The sequence below is a fragment of the Salvelinus alpinus genome, chromosome 33 (genome assembly GCF_045679555.1).
Source record: "Salvelinus alpinus chromosome 33, SLU_Salpinus.1, whole genome shotgun sequence".
Classification (NCBI taxonomy): domain Eukaryota; kingdom Metazoa; phylum Chordata; class Actinopteri; order Salmoniformes; family Salmonidae; genus Salvelinus; species Salvelinus alpinus.
Window position 1 is genome coordinate 23,167,476 of NC_092118.1, and position 16,720 is coordinate 23,184,195.

Below are 16,720 nucleotides of genomic sequence, written 5' to 3' on the forward strand. Positions count from 1 at the left end.
TTATTTGAAGCTGCTGTATGGGTGAGATGAGGATCTACTGTTCCATGTGGGGTAAGGGTATCATGTGGACAGTGTGCTAAAAGCAGAGCCACTACCGTTTATGCATTTCACTTTGTACTTATTGTACTCAGATTGTTTTTATGCACTTTACTAACATATTTATTTCACTTGATTGTGGTTTAGACTGAACTTTACTTTATGGTGACTTCACCTTGCGGTGATATCCCTTCTACATTATCCTATTTTAAATTTAAGCTTCGACAGAACAAACAACCCCAAATTAGTTTGTGTCCTGTGCTGGGTTTACTTTCGCCAGGCTACATAAGAACAAATTCTTATTTACAATGACGGCCTACCAAAAGGCAAAAGGCCTACTGTGGGGACGGGGGCTGGGATTAAAAATATAGGACAAAACACACATCATGACAAGAGAGACACCACAACACTACATAAAGAGAGACCTAAGACAACAACACAACATGGTTGCAGCACAAAATGTGGTACAAACATTATTGGGCACAGACAACACCACAAAGGCAATACGATAGAGATAACAATACATCATGTGAACCAGCCACAACTGTCAGTAAGAGTGTCCATGATTGAGTCTTTGAATGAAGAGATGGTGATAAAACTGTCCAGTTTGAGTGTTTTTTGCAGCTTGTTCCAGTCGCTAGCTGCAGCGAACTGAAAAGAGGAGTGACCCAGGGATGTGTGTGCTTTGGGGACCTTTAACAGAATGTGACTTGCAGAATGGGTGTTGTATGTGGAGGATGATGGCTGTAGTAGGTATCTCAGATGGGAGGAGTGAGGCCTAAGAGGGTTTTATAAATAAGCATCAATCAGAGGGTCTTGCGACGGGTATACAGAGATGACCAGTTTACAGAAGAGTATAGAGTGCAGTAATGTGTCCTATAAGAAAAATTGGTGGCAAATCCGATGGCCGAATGGTAAAGAACATCTAGCCGCTCGAGAGGACCCTTATCTGCCGATCTATAAATTGCATCTCTGTAATCTAGCATGGGTAGGATGGTCATCTGAATCAGGGTTAGTTTGGCAGCTGTGGTGAAAGAGAAGCGATTATGATAGAGGAAACCAAGTCTAGATTTAACCTTAGCCTGCAGCTTTGATATGTGCTGAGAGAAGGACAGTGTACCGTCTAGCCATACTCCCAAGTACTTATATCAGGTGACTACCTCAAGCTCTAAACCCTCAGAGGTAGTAATCACACAAGTGGGGAGAGGGACATTCTTCTTACCAAACCACATGACCTTTGTTTTAGAGGTGTTCAGAACAAGGTTAAGGGCAGAGAAAGCTTGTTGTAGAGTGTTTAACACAACATCCGGAGAGGGGCCAGCTGAGTATAAGACTGTATCATCTGCATATAAATGGATTACAAAGCTTCCTACTGCCTGAGCTATGTTGTGGATGTAAATTGAGAAGAGCATGAGGCCTAGGATCGAGCCTTGGGGTACTCCCTTGGTAACAGGCAGTGGCTGAGACAGCAAATGTTCTGACTTTATACACTGCACTATTTGAGAGTGGTAGTTAGCAAACCAGGCCAAAGTCAGCCATCAGAGACACCAATACTACTTGGCCGGCCCACAAGAATGAAATGGTCTACTGTATCAAAAGCTTTGGCCAAGTCAATAAAAATCGCAGCACAACATTGCTTAGAATCAAGGGCAATGGTGACATAATTTAGGACCTTTAAGGTTGCAGTGACACATTCATAACCTGAGAGGAAACCGGATTGCATACCAGAGAGAATACAATAGACGTCTGCTAAATGACTTAAATGTAAATGTAAGAAAGTCAGTCAGTTGATTATGACAAGATTTTCCAACACTTTTGATAAACAGGGCAAAATAAAATTGGCCTATAACAGATAGGATCAGATTGATCTCCCCCTTTAAATAAAGGATGCACTGTGGCTGCCTTCCAAGCAATGGTAACCTCCCCAGAGAGAAGATACATGTTAAAAAGGTCAGCGATAGGCTTGGCAATGATAGAAAGGATCTAAACCAGGGCTGCCCAACCGTCTTCCTGGAGATCTACTGTCTTGTAGGTTTTCGTCCAACCCTAATGTAGCGTATCTGATTCAGCAAGTCTTGTTGAACAGGTCATTAATAGAATAAGGTGTGTTTTAGGGTAGGACTGAAAACCCACAAGATGGTAGATCTCCTGGAAAAGGGTTGGGCAGCCCTGATTTAAACCATCTGATGCTATTTTACGTTTCATAACATAAAAGTCATCCATGCCGTGGTCGATATGAAACACAATTTAAATGAGTCCTACCATAGATGGACTGTAAAAAGATCACGCATACAACAAATAATCTTTCTTCAGGACACGTCACTTCCGATTCAAAGTTTTACTTCCGAAAAGCCGCACATTTTCTCCCTCTTTCTTTTCGCTTAGAACGCCATCATGGGTCGCATGCACGCTCCTGGGTAAGCATGTGTTTCATTCGGAAATAATAAGCATATTGGTTTTTGTTATCCGTAGCTGGACCTTTTTACATTACCTTGTCAACCCCAACATATTTTTTTTGGACACATTTGGTTAAATGTCAACTAATAATGATTTCTAGCTAGCTGGCTAACAACTAGCGTTCTGCCGCAACCTACACAGTGACATGATGGCCGCGCACACACTCCTGCCATGTTAGCCGACGGCTTATTCATTAAAATAATTATATGGGTTTTTAGTCGCATATGCGCGCACATTGGAACGGTAACAATGAATCCCCTCGATCAAGATTGTATTTAGTCTTCCATAAAATTGGTCTAAACCAGAACATTATTTGCCCATTCCAGTGCTAATGTTAGCGTAGTGAAGGCTAGTTAGCTATAGCTTCTACCTAATGCTAGGTAGGTACGCTACACGACAAAGTATGTGGACACTCATTCCAAAATCATGGTCATTTAATATGAAATTGGTCCCCCCTCTTTGCTATAACAGCATACTTTTCTGGGAAGGCTTTCAACTCGATGTTTTTACATTGCTGCGGTGACTTGCTTTCATTCAGCCACAAGAGCATTAGTGAGGTCGGGCACTGATGTTGGGCTATTAGTCCTGGCTCGCAGTCGGCGTTGCAATTCATCTCAAAGGTGTTCGATGGAGTTGCGGTCAGGTCTCTGTGCAGGCAAGCCAGTCAATTTCTTCTACACACCTCAACAAACCATTTCTGTATGGACCTCGCTTTGTGCAAGGCAGTATTGTCATGCTGAAACAGTGAAGGGCCTTCCCAAACTGTTTTAAATGTTCTAATATTTTGACCCTTTTTTAAACTCTTGATCACTCGAGAGAATGCGTTTCTCTCTCTATTGCTTCGGGCCCAATGGAGGGGTGTTTTATAAAAAATAAAATAATAATCAACTAATTTGAAGGGATGTCCACATACTTTTGTGTGTATATATAGTGTAGCTAGTTACACAGTACGACACTAGCTAAATAACTAGCTAGCTAGTTGAAATGCATTCTCAAGTCCAGGCGTGGCTATTTGTCATGATTTAACTAGCTACTGACTTACAGCTACTTTCCTTCTGTTTCAGCAAGGGCCTGTCCCAGTCTGCACTACCCTACAGGCGCAGTGTGCCCACCGTAAGTATGTAGTTGGTCATTAAACTTTTAGATGGTCAACTGGCATCTTGCTAGCTGTTTTGTAAAATATGTTAATGAATCTGGTCAACCTAGTAATGTGGCTACATGGTTTGCCATTATATCATCGATACAACTTTCACTGGAATGTACATGTCATATTGCCGAGTCTAGCTTAATACCTAACTTAAACTACAAAGGCTCACTCCTGTGAGTAGAAGGCTCAGTGGACAAAGGGGACATCATCAGTCTCTCAACCTCTGAAATGTTGTTCTACAGTGGCTGAAGGTTACATCTGATGACGTCAAAGAGCAGATCTTCAAGCTCGCCAAGAAGGGTCTTTCTCCCTCTCAGATTGGTAAGGACCTTGTTAATTTGTATGCTGTCCAGCTCTTTCCATAAGATTGCCACATTATGAACTGAGAAGACAATGACTTATGCACCCTAACCCAAAGGCCATATCAAATGAATGGTATGATTTTGTCAGGTGTGCTAAAATCAACATGTACCTTGTCGCCTTTCCCTGAAGCTGATGTGCCATTGAAAGTGAATTCAAGGTTCAACATTATCACTCCAGATTATTTACCCAGTTTTAGTCCTATGCATATTGTTACTCACATTATTTTCCTTTCCATCCGTTTAGAACAAAAATTGAAAGGATTGTCCTGTATTTTTCTACAAACAAACCATTTTGAGTTTGGCTGACCCCCACACAAAGTACAAACCACAGAGGGGAAGCTACCAGGAGATGTAAATTAGAAAAGGCTGATACTACTATTCTCTCTCCAGGTGTGATCCTTAGGGACTCTCATGGTGTTGCCCAGGTGCGCTTTGTCACTGGAAACAAGATCCTGAGGATCCTCAAGTCCAAGGGCCTGGCCCCTGACCTGCCTGAGGATCTGTACCACCTCATCAAGAAGGCTGTTGCTATAAGGAAGCATCTGGAGAGGAACAGAAAGGTAACGACCTCTAGATGTCTGACTCCATTTAACTTCCAGGGAGGGAGACTGTTAAACCACCAGCATCTCAAGCAAAACTTAATGTTTGAAAATCCAACTAAATTGTGCCTCGCTGTAAAAATGTATTGATTGATGCTCAATGTGGACAGCCGGTGAGGTTGCGCTTGCATGGCTCCGTCTAAGTGGCTTATGGGAGCGTAGCACTGTACAGTGCCATGATGTACAGTCCCGTTCCACAACATTGTACAGCAAGCCTGTTCCCAGCCTTTGGGCTGGTGGGGACGGCGTCCTGCATATTCCTATGTCTTCCCAGAGCCTCTGGGCCATGACTGGGGAGGCAAACCATGTAGTGCACAAGTTAACTCAAAATTGTAATACCTGCATTTGCCATTGACCGTTTGAGATTTTTGACTATGCCGAAGGGCTGTTAAACTATAGTTTTTTTTCTTGCAGGACAAGGATGCCAAGTTCCGTCTGATTCTCACTGAAAGCAGAATCCACAGATTGGCCCGTTACTACAAGACCAAGAGAGTTCTTGCCCCCAACTGGAAGTAGTACGTATTACCTCTTCACTGCTTTATTGACTTTTGGGAGAGCAAGTCAGCATGAAGGCATAGTACCTACTCTATTAATATTTTCAGTTTGTTAGTTCACTAAATGGCACACTTCATTGTCCTGTTCTTCCCTTGTAAGAGCTGAGATATTTCTTATGTGCTAGATAAACCTTGGAGGTAAATTAGCAGAATGGCTGTTCTGTGCCAACCTGCCAGTCCCCTTCATACATCTCCCTGCCACTCAGTGGTTCTAGTTAATTCTTACCAACTGCCAGAGGCATTACCTAAACTGGATAATTAGCAGTCTCGAGCAGGCTGAGAGTATATACTAAAAAATGTTTACTGGTTGATCACCAGACTGCTTCTATTGTTAGTTTTTAAAATTGGGGATGTTCAACTTTTTAGTTGATTACAGAACTTTACAGTACTAATCCCTTTTCCCTCTTGATCCACAGCGAATCCTCTACTGCTTCTGCTCTGGTGGCATAAGAGTCATTTTCACCAATAAAGATCCATTTGGAAGGATCTTGTCTGCTGTGTTTTTGTTTTAAAGAGGTGGAGTTCTATAAAGGGTGGTGAAAGTACACATGTTAGTACTTATAGTGAGAAATAGAAACATCTAAAGTGTTGGTTTCTTGATTCATGAGCTAAAATAAAAGATCCCAGAAATGTTCCATAGGCACAAAATGCTTATTTCTCAATTTTGTGAGCACATTTTTTAATACATCCCTGTTACCATTTCTCCTTTGCAAGACAATCCATCCACCTGAAAGGTGTGACCTATCAAGGAGCTGATTAAACATGAATACACAGGTGCACATTGTTTTGGGGGGGGGAAAGGACCCAATAAATGTGCGGTTTTGTCAATACAATGCCACAGATGTCTCAACTTGAGGGAGTGTACAACTGGCATGCTTACTACAGGAATGTTCAATAGAGCTGGTGTGAGAATTTAATGTTAATTTCTCTACCATGAGGCAACTCTGGTTTAGAGAATTTGGCAGTACAACCAACCGTCCTCACAACCTCAGGCCACATGTAAGCACACAAGCCCAGGATTTGACATCTGGCTGTGTAACGTGTGGGATTGTCTGGGGCAGGTGCTGAGGAGTATTTCAGGCTACTAAAACCCTTTTGTGGGAAGAAACTCCTGATTGGCTAGATTTGGCTCCCAAGTGGGTGGGCCCATGGCCATGCCTTAACCTGGGCATGTGAAATTCATAGATTAGGGCCTAATGAATTTCAATTGACTTATTTCCTATGAACTGCCTCTAAGATCTTTTAAATTGTTGCAATTATATTTTTGTTGTGGTTGGAAAAATCCCCAGAGTAACTAACATGCCTTATTGCATAAATGGCTAACTAATTGTATTGATGTTTTAATTTAATAAACATTTCCTTAGTATTTGAAAGTAATTTGAATTATATAAACACTTAAGCGTAGATTCATTGTTACCTTGTTAAATGTGTTCTATATAATTGGATGGAGAGCCTCTGGTTCCTAGGCAACCTGGTGCGGTGGTATAGACTGCTGTGCTCTCCAGGCTTCCTCCCAGCTCTGACTCATAGCAGGAGGAAAAAAAAGTTGGAGACGATCTAACACTGGTCCTTCACATGCAATCAATGAGAAACCTTTGTTCTGTGGCATTTAGAGGCTAAATTAATGTATTGATGGTTTAATGATGGAGAAATGCTACTGTATTGAAGTGTTCAGTCATTATGTACAATTTTACCACAAGAGGGCAGCATTTAACTTAAATTACACTCAACCAAAGGTATGCCTTTAAAGGCTAAATGCCTGAACTTACTCCTTTTGATGGTACATGTTTGTGAAGCGGTTGAATTCAGCAGGCATATTTTTGCACATGCAACTGGTACATTTATCATGGGATGGTGGTTCTGATATTAAGTCAAAGTTAACGCACCACAGGCCACAAAGACTACTCTTCATCACTAGCAGTCTCGTAAACCCACAATCTTTAAGACTGCTAGGAAGCAGGAGTCTGATTAATGGAGCCTAACCTCTCACCCAGCAGTCCTGCTCACTTGGCCCCTCTGGGGAGACCGAGTGCAGGACCTGGAAGCGGTACTTACTCTTCATCCAGATGGAACCATACACCTGCCAGAAGATGATTCACTTCAACATCACCAACTTTTATTCTATGTCATTAGTCATCTTCCCCTTGAAGTATTATTCATATGATTAGACTAGTCTGCTTATGTGACAAAAGATATCCATCTTTAATTTGTCATTAATCATTGTAAATATTTGAAAGCCTCTGGTTTAGATATCTGTACATTTTGGCTGTCAGTAATCAAAGAAAACATTGTCTAAGATCATATTACCAATATGGTTCCTAAAGTTCCTTGAAAGCAGGAGCCTATAAATAGAAGCATTATTAAGTGGTGTGCTGTTCTGTGATCTATTTTTTCTGGAGATTAAACATGCATTACTGAGGCTAGATTTATTCTGCTAAAATAATAACTGGTAATGAAGGTGTCACACATTGTATTGATTTTGTATCAGTATATATTGGTGTATCAGTATCTGTGTTGGACAGGGGCATGGTTTTAGTGCCTGAGGAGTGAAATGCCATCTTGGTGTGATATATCAGATTGCCTGTAAGATCTTTATTACATTTGCTGCAGAGCCCCTTCAGCTAGCACTGATTCAGCCGGAGCTGCTGCCTCCTAGGAGAGGACGATAACATTGAGTCACCTTGCTGCATTGTGAGCCTCTGGCAGTGGAGAGGCAGGAATCAGCAGCAGCGCCTATACTGCAGAGCTGCGCAGGACTGTGCATCACTACCGTGTGTGTTAGAGGGAGAGAGAGAATAGTGGAGAAAGGTTGACTGGGGACTGCAGTGTTATGTCCCCCTCTGCCCCAGGGTTCATGGTTTGGAGTTTTTCTCTGTCTGAAATGCTTTCGGTGAATACACACCACCCCAGTGTAGATGACTGATCCCAGTTAAAATGCTCATGTTTTTCAGAGTTTGTGGGGTGTCTCCAGGACTGAGTTGCTGCAGAGGGATTCAGTGGAATGAGAAAGGCAGATTGTCAGGAGAGTTGTTCAAGGACTCTATAACTGTGGTCCCATGGGATAAGAGAGCTGTCAACCTCTCAACGCTGACCCTCTCCCTGAGCAGCCTTTCTTTGAATGCCTAATGCAGCGTTTATGTGCTAGAGGGAAGTAGGAAACTCAGAAAGATCCAACTTGCTAACTGGTTGTAGTTATACACGTGCCACATTCAATTGACATTTCAGAGTTTCCTAGTTCTGACTAGCATGTGAACACGGTATAACATCACCACTCTGAGAGTTCCTGTCACTCATCAGCAACAATAAGTTATTCTTTATGTTCCATTGACATTTTCAACAGTTATTTTCAAGTGCTTATTTGTGTGTGTTATACTGATACAATAAAACAAACAATAGCGTGATATTTGGCTCACCTAACTTCACCTAGTGTTTGCAGAGTCAACAATGAAGACAGACCACCACCACTACGGAAACACGACCTCAATATGCCAGCCTCCATCATTTTCTTCAACTTCTGGCTTAGTTTGTTTTAATTTAAAATTGTATTTAAAATGTATTTAACTAGGCAAGTCAGTTAAGAACGTATTCTTATTTACAATAACGGCCTGGCAAAAGGCCTCCTGCGGGGACGGGGGCTGGGATTAAAGATAAAAATATAGGACAAAACACACATCACGACAAGAGAGACACCACAACACTACATAAAGAGACCTAAGACAACAACATAGCATGGAAGCAACACACAACACAGCATGGTAGCAACACAACATGACAACAACATGGTAGCAGCACAAAACATGCCACAAACATTATCGGGCACAGACAACAGCACAAAGGCAAGAAGGTAGAGACAACAATACATCTTGCAAAGCAGTGAAAAAAAAGAGCTTGTTTGATGTATAATATCTGTAGTCAAATGGGTTTGGAGAAGAAGCGTGTTTGATTTCACACCATCATTCCAGAGGAACAGTACATCAAACCAATGGGGGACAGGCCAGCAAAGCCTCCTCCATAGGGATTCAGTGATCAAATATTTATAATGCAGTGGGGTGTTTGATGCTTTCTGCTCCCTTGGAGTGTACTCTGGGTTGTTTTAGTCCAGGAAGGAAGGAGATTGATAACCTTTACCTAACAGGAAGCCCATGAGGATATGGAGAGTTATTTCTCTTCTTTTAGTCCTTTTAAAAATGTATTGGACCAGGAGATAAAACACTGCATTGGTAAAAAAGGCCTGATGGCAGTACTAATTTTTATTTAACTAGGGAAGTCAGTGAAAAACAAATTCTTATTTACAATGACAGCCTAGGAACAGTGGGTTAACTGCCTTGTTCAGGGCAGAACGACAGATTTTTACCTCGTCAGCTCAGGAATTCGATCTAGCAACCTTTCGGTTACTAGTCCAACGCTCTAACCACTAGGCTACCTGCCACCCCATATATATTGAGATGTAATCCACTCATTCTGAATCATGAGGAATACGTGTATTCAAATGGCTACAGTAAAAATAAAGGTTGTCATAAAGACATTGGAGAGAGGCCAGACATTATATGTTGATGTCTTCCTTTTTTGATGTCCAGTGATACAGCTCTTTTCCTTCTTTACTTATGGAGATGTAGCCTGCTGTGTACTCTATACTGTGACTTTGAGCTTTGCCTCACACACCCCAAGTTAAATTTATGGGCAGCATCAGGAAATTGGGCAGGTCTGTTTGATGCAGCGTAAGCATTATTGTAATGTGTCATGGTTGGGAAGGCTCTCTGTCCTTAAGGCCTGCAGCTGCAGTGAGAGAGACGTGAAGCTGACAGATCCACAGCTAAACCAGCTTTGTGTGTACATGCCACACACACTGCCACACACACTATCACACACATTGTCACATACACACACACAGAGTCGGATTGTAGATGCATCATTAATTCACTTACTGCCATTTAACATATTGTCAGCCATACCACACAATAAAGCTGGCTATTTATAGCCTTTCTCTGATGACACAATGGCCGCCTGAGCAGTTGCTTATTTTTTATGTGAACTTGCCCTGCTCTTGAGAGAGGTCCTGCCATGTCAGTGTATTTTTGTTATTGGGAAGTCTCTCACTCAGAGAAACCTGAAAGCTGCTGGACCTGGGGTGTGAGGACTGTGAGGACAATGTAAGGCGTGGGATAATAGTCCCATTACAGCACAGCCAGATGCATATTTTAGGAAATTTCTGTCAGTATCCAATTTTGACAGTGCAGCTTCAGGCAATATTTACCGTTAAAGAAATACAGATTTCCTTAGCCGATACCGATGTAGACGTAATTTGATCACTCTTTTGTTGTTGAGAATCTTTCTGTAACCTTTTTCAACATCTATCCAACATATTAGCCCAACACATGATACATTTCTGAAATCCTCAAGATGTTGCCATAGCCATGGGAAGTAAGGGTGCTGAAGCACCCCCTGATGATTAAAAATTATTACAATTTTAATTAAATAAAAAATGAGCGGATGTCACGACTTCCACCGAAGGTGGCTCCTCTCCCTGTTCGGGCGGTGCTCTGCGGTCGTCGTCACCGGTCTACTAGCTGCCACCGATTCCTTTTCCCTTTTCTGTTGGTTTTGTCTTGATTGTTTTCACCTGTACCTTATTTGTTGTTTATCCAGGGCTATTTAAGCCTTCAGGGCCTGCCTGCTTTTGTGCGGGCTTATTTCCTTTCTGTCAGTGGATGTTTGTGTTTTGTTCCTATACGGATTGTTTGCTGTCCTGTTTTTGTGGTCATTGTGCCTGTTGTTTTGGCTTGACTCAGCTTGGAATAAATACGTCTCATTTGGAAACTTTGCTCTCTGCACCTGACTCCACACCCACCACTGACAGAAGCCCGCACCCTGACCATGGAGTCAGCAGGAGCAGCTGCGCCCCCCCTCCCATCCATGGAAGAGCGTGTCCTCCATCACACGGCCATCCTACACCGAATATGGACGGCGATGGACCAGATGATGGAGAGAATGGACAGATGGGAGAGGAGTGGCCTCCCTACCTCGTCTCTAGCTCCTCTTCCGCCTGCTCTACCAACTTCTCCGGCGGCGTCCGGACCCAGCGCTCTTCGGCTCGCGCCCCCGAGGGAGTACGATGGAACGGCTGCCGGGTGCAAGGGATTCTTGCTCCAGCTAGAGCTGTACCTGGCTACCGTTCGCCCGACTCCCTCTGGAGAGGAGAGTGTGAGCGTCCTCGTCTCCTGTCTGACAGGCAGAGCCCTGGAGTGGGCCAACGCGGTCTGGGAGAGTCCAGACTCCGCAAGGGACCACTACCCTGAGTTCACCCGCCGGTTCTGGGCTGTGTTCAAACACCCACCGGAGGGCCGAGCGACGGGTGAACGGCTGTTCCACCTTAGGCAGGAGTGCGCAGGACTTCGCGCTGGAGTTTCGGACCCTGGCCGCTGGAGCGGGGTGGAACAACAGGGCCCTGATGGACCACTACTGGTGTAGCCTCCGGGAGGACGTCCGCAGGGAGCTAGCTTGTCGGGACGTCACCCTCACCCTGGATGAGCTCATCGACATGTCGATCCGACTGGACAACCTGCTAGCTGCCCGCGGGCGTCCAGAGCGGGTCCTGTTTGTTCCGCCCCCCAGCACTCCCGCTCCAACACCCATGGAGTTAGGGGGGGCCGCATCTAGGGGAACCGGAGGAGGAGTCTCCTCCTGCACCAGTTGTGGTCGGAGAGGGCACACTGCCGATCGGTGCTGGAGGAGCTCGTCTGGGAGTCGAGAGGGCAGGCAGAGCACTGCTCGGACACCCCAGGTGAGTCAGCACTAGACTCATTCAGAGCTCCCTGTTGGTCACATGTTCATACTAATCTCTTTTCCTGAGTTTTCCCGCTCTTTCCAGCATAAGGCGCTAGTCGATTCAGGTGCAGCTGGGAGTTTTATGGATCGCGGACTCGCTCTTAAATTAGGGATTAGGGCCGACCGTTAGGGTCAGGGCTGGTCAGGGAGGCCACGGTTCCACTGGACATGGTAACGCAGGGGGGTCATAAGGAGCGGATTAGTCTCTTCCTTATTGATTCGCCTGTGTTTCCAGTGGTGCTAGGGATGCCCTGGCTATTCACAATCCTAAGATTTCATGGAAACAGGGGGCTCTAAAGGGGTGGTCAGAGGAGTGTTCAGGTAGGTGTATAGGAGTTTCCATCGGTGCAACGACGGTGGAGAGTCCAGACCAGGTTTCCACTGTGCGCATTCCCTCAGAATATGCCGATTTGGCTATCGCCTTCTGTAAAAAGAGGGCAACCCAATTACCACCTCATCGATGAGGGGATTGCGCGATAAAACTCCAGGTAAACGTAGCACTTCCCAGGAGTCACGTGTACCCGCTGTCACAGGAGGAGATAGTGGCTATGGAGACATATGTCACTGAATCTCTGGGACAGGGGTACATTCGGCCCTCCACGTCACCCGTCTCCTCGGGTTTCTTTTTTGTGAAGAAGAAGGAGGGAGGTCTGCGTCCGTGCATTGATTATAGAGGTCTAAATTCCATCACAGTGGGGTTTAGTTACCCGCTACCTCTCATCGCTATGGCGGTGGAATCATTTCATGGAGCGCGCTTTTTCACAAAACTGGATCTCAGGAGCGCATATAACTTGGTGCGTATCCGGGAGGGAGATGAGTGGAAGACCGCGTTTAGTACCACATCTGGCCATTATGAGTACCTCGTCATGCCGTATGGGTTGAAGAATGCTCCAGCCGTCTTTCAATCCTTCTAGACGAGATTCTCAGAGACCTGCACGGCATAGGGTGTGGTGGTGTATATCGATGACATTCTGATCTATTCCGCCAAACGCGCCGCGCATGTGTCTCTGGTGTGCAAGGTACTTGGGCGACTGGTGGAGCATGACCTGTACGTCAAGGCTGAGAAATGTGTGTTCTCCAAACAAGCCGTTTCCTTCCTGGGGTATCGCATTTCCACATCTGGGGTGGTGATGGAGTGTGACCGCGTTGCAGCTGTGCGTAATTGGCCGACTCCGACCACGGTAAAGGAGGTGCAGGGGTTTTTAGGGTTTGCCAATTACTACCGGAGGTTTATCCGGGGTTTTGGCCAGGTGGCTGCTCCCATTACCTCACTGCTAAAGGGGGGGCAGGTGCGTTTGCGGTGCTCAGCGGAGGCGGGCAGAGCTTTTAGTCATCTGAAGGCGCTGTTTACCGATGCACCCGTATTGGCTCATCCGGACCCCTCTTTGGCGTTCATAGTGGAGGTGGACGCATCCGAGGCTGGGGTTGGAGCCGTGCTATCACAGCGCTCGGGCACACCACCGAAGCTCCGCCCCTGCGCCTTTTTTTTCAAGGAAAAGAGCGAAACTATGACGTGGGGTACCGGGAGTTGCTGGCTGTGGTAAAACCTCTGAAGCTGTGGAGACATTGGCTTGAGGGGGCTAAACACCCTTTTCTCATCTGGACTGACCACCGTAATCTGGAGTACATCCGGGCAGCGAGGAGACTGAATCCTCGCCAGGCAAGGTGGGCCATGTTTTTCACCAGATTTAGGTTCACCATCTCCTATAGACCAGGTTCCATTAACACTAAGACCGACGCGCTGTCCCGTCTCTATGACACCGAGGAGCGGTCCATCGATCCTACTCCCATACTTCCAGCTTCATGTCTGGTGGCACCGGTGGTATGGGAGGTGGACGCGGACATCGAGCGAGCGTCACGGTTGGAACCCGCGCCACCACAGTGTCCAGCAGGTCGTAAGTACGTACCGCTTGGTGTTCGTGACAAATTGATCCGGTGGGCCCATACACTACCCTCTTTGGGTCATCCGGGAATTGGGAGGACAGTGCGGGGTCTTAGGGGGAAGTACTGGTGGCCCACTTTAACAAAGGATGTGAGGTTTAATGTCTCCTCCTGTTCAGTGTGCGCTCAGAGTAAGGCTCCTAGACACCTGCCTAGAGGGAAGTTACAGCCCCTCCCCATTCCACAACGGCCTTGGTCACATCTGTCGGTGGATTTCCTCACCGACCTTCCCCTGTCTCAGGGGAACACTACGATCCTGGTCGTTGTGGATCGGTTTTTGAAGTCCTGCCGTCTCCTCCCGTTGCCCGGTCTCCCTACAGCCCTGCAGACTGCGGAGGCCCTGTTTACCCACGTCTTCCAGCACTACGGGGTGCCTGAGGACATCGTTTCTGATCGGGGTCGCCAGTTCACGTCCCGAGTTTGGAGGGCGTTCATGGAGCGTCTGGGGGTCTCGATCAGCCTGACTTCAGGTTTTCACCCCGAGAGCAATGGGCAGGTGGAAAGAGTGAACCAGGATGTGGGTAGGTTTCTGCGGTCATATTGCCAGGACCGGTCAGGAGAATGGGCGAGGTACGTCCCATGGGCGGAGGTGGCTCAAAACTCACTCCGCCACTCCTCCATAAACATGTCGCCTTTCCAGTGCCTGTTGGGCTACCAGCCGGTTCTGGCACCGTGGCATCAGAGCCAGACCGAGGCTCCTGCCGTGGAGGAGTGGGTGCAGCGCTCAAAGGAGACCTGGAGAGCTGTCCAGGAATCGCTCAAACGGGCTGGTGGGCGGCAGAAGGTGAGCGCTGACCGCCCCCCCAGTGAGGCCCCCGTGTTCGCACCGGGGGACCGGGTCTGGCTCTCGACCCAAAACCTGCCCCTCCGCCTGCCCTGCCGGAAGCTGGGTCCGCGGTGTGTGGGGCCATTTAAAGTCCTGAGGAGGATAAACGAGGTGTGTTATAGGTTACAGCTCCCTTCTTACTATCGCATTAACCCCTCGTTTCATGTGTCTCTCCTCAGGCCGGTGGTAGCTGGTCCCCTGCAGGAAGGTGATGTGCAGGAGGTCCCTCCGCCCCCTCTGGACATCGAGGGGCCCCCGGCGTACACGGTACGTTCCATTCTGGACTCTAGACGCCGGGTGAGGGGCCTGCAGTACCTCGTGGATTGGGAGGGGTACGGTCCGGAGGAGAGGTGCTGGGTACCGGTGGAGGACATCTTGGATCCATCACTGCTGAGTGATTTCCACCGAGTCCATCCGGATTGCCCTCCGGGTCGTCCTCGAGGCCGGTGTCGGCGCGCTGCAGGAGCAGTCACGACTTCCACCGAAGGTGGCTCCACTCCCTGTTCGGGCGGCGCTCTGCGGTCGTCGTCACCGGTCTACTAGCTGCCACCAATTCCTTTTCCCTTTTCTGTTGGTTTTGTCTTGATTGTTTTCACCTGTACCTTATTTGTTGTTTATCCAGGGCTATTTAAGCCTTCAGGGCCTGCCTGCTTTTGTGCGGGCTTATTTCCTTTCTGTCAGTGGATGTTTGTGTTTTGTTCCTATATGGATTGTTTGCTGTCCTGTTTTTGTGGTCATTGTGCATGTTGTTTTGGCTTGACCCAGCTTGGAATAAATACGTCTCATTTGGAAACTTTGCTCTCCTCGCCTGACTCCACACCCACCACTCCTAGCTATCGTGACAGCGGAGAAAAATAATTGTCACTGATCTTACCCTGTGCGTCGTGGGGTGAGCTTCCTGTTTGAAGCTCAGCCCACAATTAAGTGATGTGATTCTGATCATGTGATTTCTCTGTAGGCTTGCACATTTTGGGGAATATTCAGAGGTGAAAACTTACCGTGGGAATTAACTGGAATTAATATTAATACCATTTAAATGTAGATTGTTTTTTGCATTGGATATATTACCAAATAATATGGATACATAAACCTTTTACCTTATCATAAGTAGACATAATTGTAAATTATTAAATCCTTCCAATAGAAATAAAATATTTTTTTCAAACTTTCAAACTTTAATTAAATGATTTCACTGAACAACAAAAGAAAGGGAATATTGAATGATCCCCAATGATCCATCGCATCTCCCAAAAACGTTTTCAACATACATCTAAAATTATAGTCTTGAAACTAAAGCTTTGGTTGTCTTCCTCTCAGGCTTCCATGTCTTCTCCCTGGACCTCCTTAATGTCTACCTCAATCAGACTCTGAGGCCTCATCTTCACTGTCACTTTCCAACCTTGTTGAGGATAGCTCATTGTCAGGCTGAAAAAGCCTCAAATTTATCCGGTAGGCCACCAATTTTTCAACCTTTGTATTGGTCAGCCTGTTGCGTTCTTTGGTGTGTGTGTTCCCAAACAAGGACCAGTTGCCCCCCGAGGCGGCTGATGTTGGTGGGATTTGGAGGATGATGGAGGCAACAGGGGAAAGAGCCTCAGATCCACAAAGTCCCTTCCACCAGGTGGCTGATGAGATATGTTGGCACGTCTGCCATATTGCATCTCCATCCCAAAGCCCTTGCTTGGAAGTGTACTTCGCCAGACTGCCAAGAAACTTGCCCTCACCCAGGCCAAGGTGGCGAGACACGGTAGTGATGACACCATAGACCTTGTTGATCTCTGCACCAGACAGGATGCTCTTGCCAGCATACTTGGGGTCCAACATGTACGCTGCGGCGTGTATGGGCTTCAGGCAGAAGTCTTCACGCTTTTTGATGCATTTCAGAACTGCAGTTTCCTCTGCTTGGATCAACAGTGAAGTGAGCAGGGCAGTACGGATTTCTTCTCTTACATCTGCAAGCAGAGTCTGAACAT

At 46.2% G+C, this 16,720-nt stretch overlaps 1 protein-coding gene and 3 non-coding genes across 4 annotated transcripts; all 4 read left to right on the forward strand.

Moving 5' to 3' along the window:
* The first annotated feature begins 2,167 nt into the window (after window positions 1-2,167).
* LOC139562807 (small ribosomal subunit protein uS15) lies at window positions 2,168-5,641 on the forward strand. Its single transcript, XM_071380868.1, has 6 exons — window positions 2,168-2,453; window positions 3,558-3,606; window positions 3,883-3,961; window positions 4,393-4,562; window positions 5,016-5,116; window positions 5,572-5,641. Exons 1-6 carry the CDS (start codon window positions 2,431-2,433, stop codon window positions 5,603-5,605), a joined length of 456 nt encoding a protein of 151 aa, XP_071236969.1. The 5' UTR covers window positions 2,168-2,430; the 3' UTR covers window positions 5,606-5,641.
* LOC139563373 (small nucleolar RNA SNORA68) lies at window positions 4,040-4,171 on the forward strand. The gene has a single exon (XR_011672548.1). It is a non-coding gene; the product is annotated as a small nucleolar RNA SNORA68 (small nucleolar RNA).
* LOC139563383 (small nucleolar RNA SNORA73 family) lies at window positions 4,699-4,921 on the forward strand. The gene has a single exon (XR_011672557.1). It is a non-coding gene; the product is annotated as a small nucleolar RNA SNORA73 family (small nucleolar RNA).
* On the forward strand, window positions 5,221-5,348 carry LOC139563381 (small nucleolar RNA SNORA19). The gene has a single exon (XR_011672556.1). It is a non-coding gene; the product is annotated as a small nucleolar RNA SNORA19 (small nucleolar RNA).
* Window positions 5,642-16,720: the final 11,079 nt, after the last annotated feature.

Coding starts and splice junctions, on each gene's coding strand:
- LOC139562807 (XM_071380868.1), top strand. CDS start 2,431: ATGGGTCGCATGCACGCTCCTGG. Junction 4,563..5,015: donor ATCTGGAGAGGAACAGAAAG/GTAACGACCTCT, acceptor TTTTTCTTGCAG/GACAAGGATGCCAAGTTCCG. Junction 5,117..5,571: donor CTTGCCCCCAACTGGAAGTA/GTACGTATTACC, acceptor CTTGATCCACAG/CGAATCCTCTACTGCTTCTG.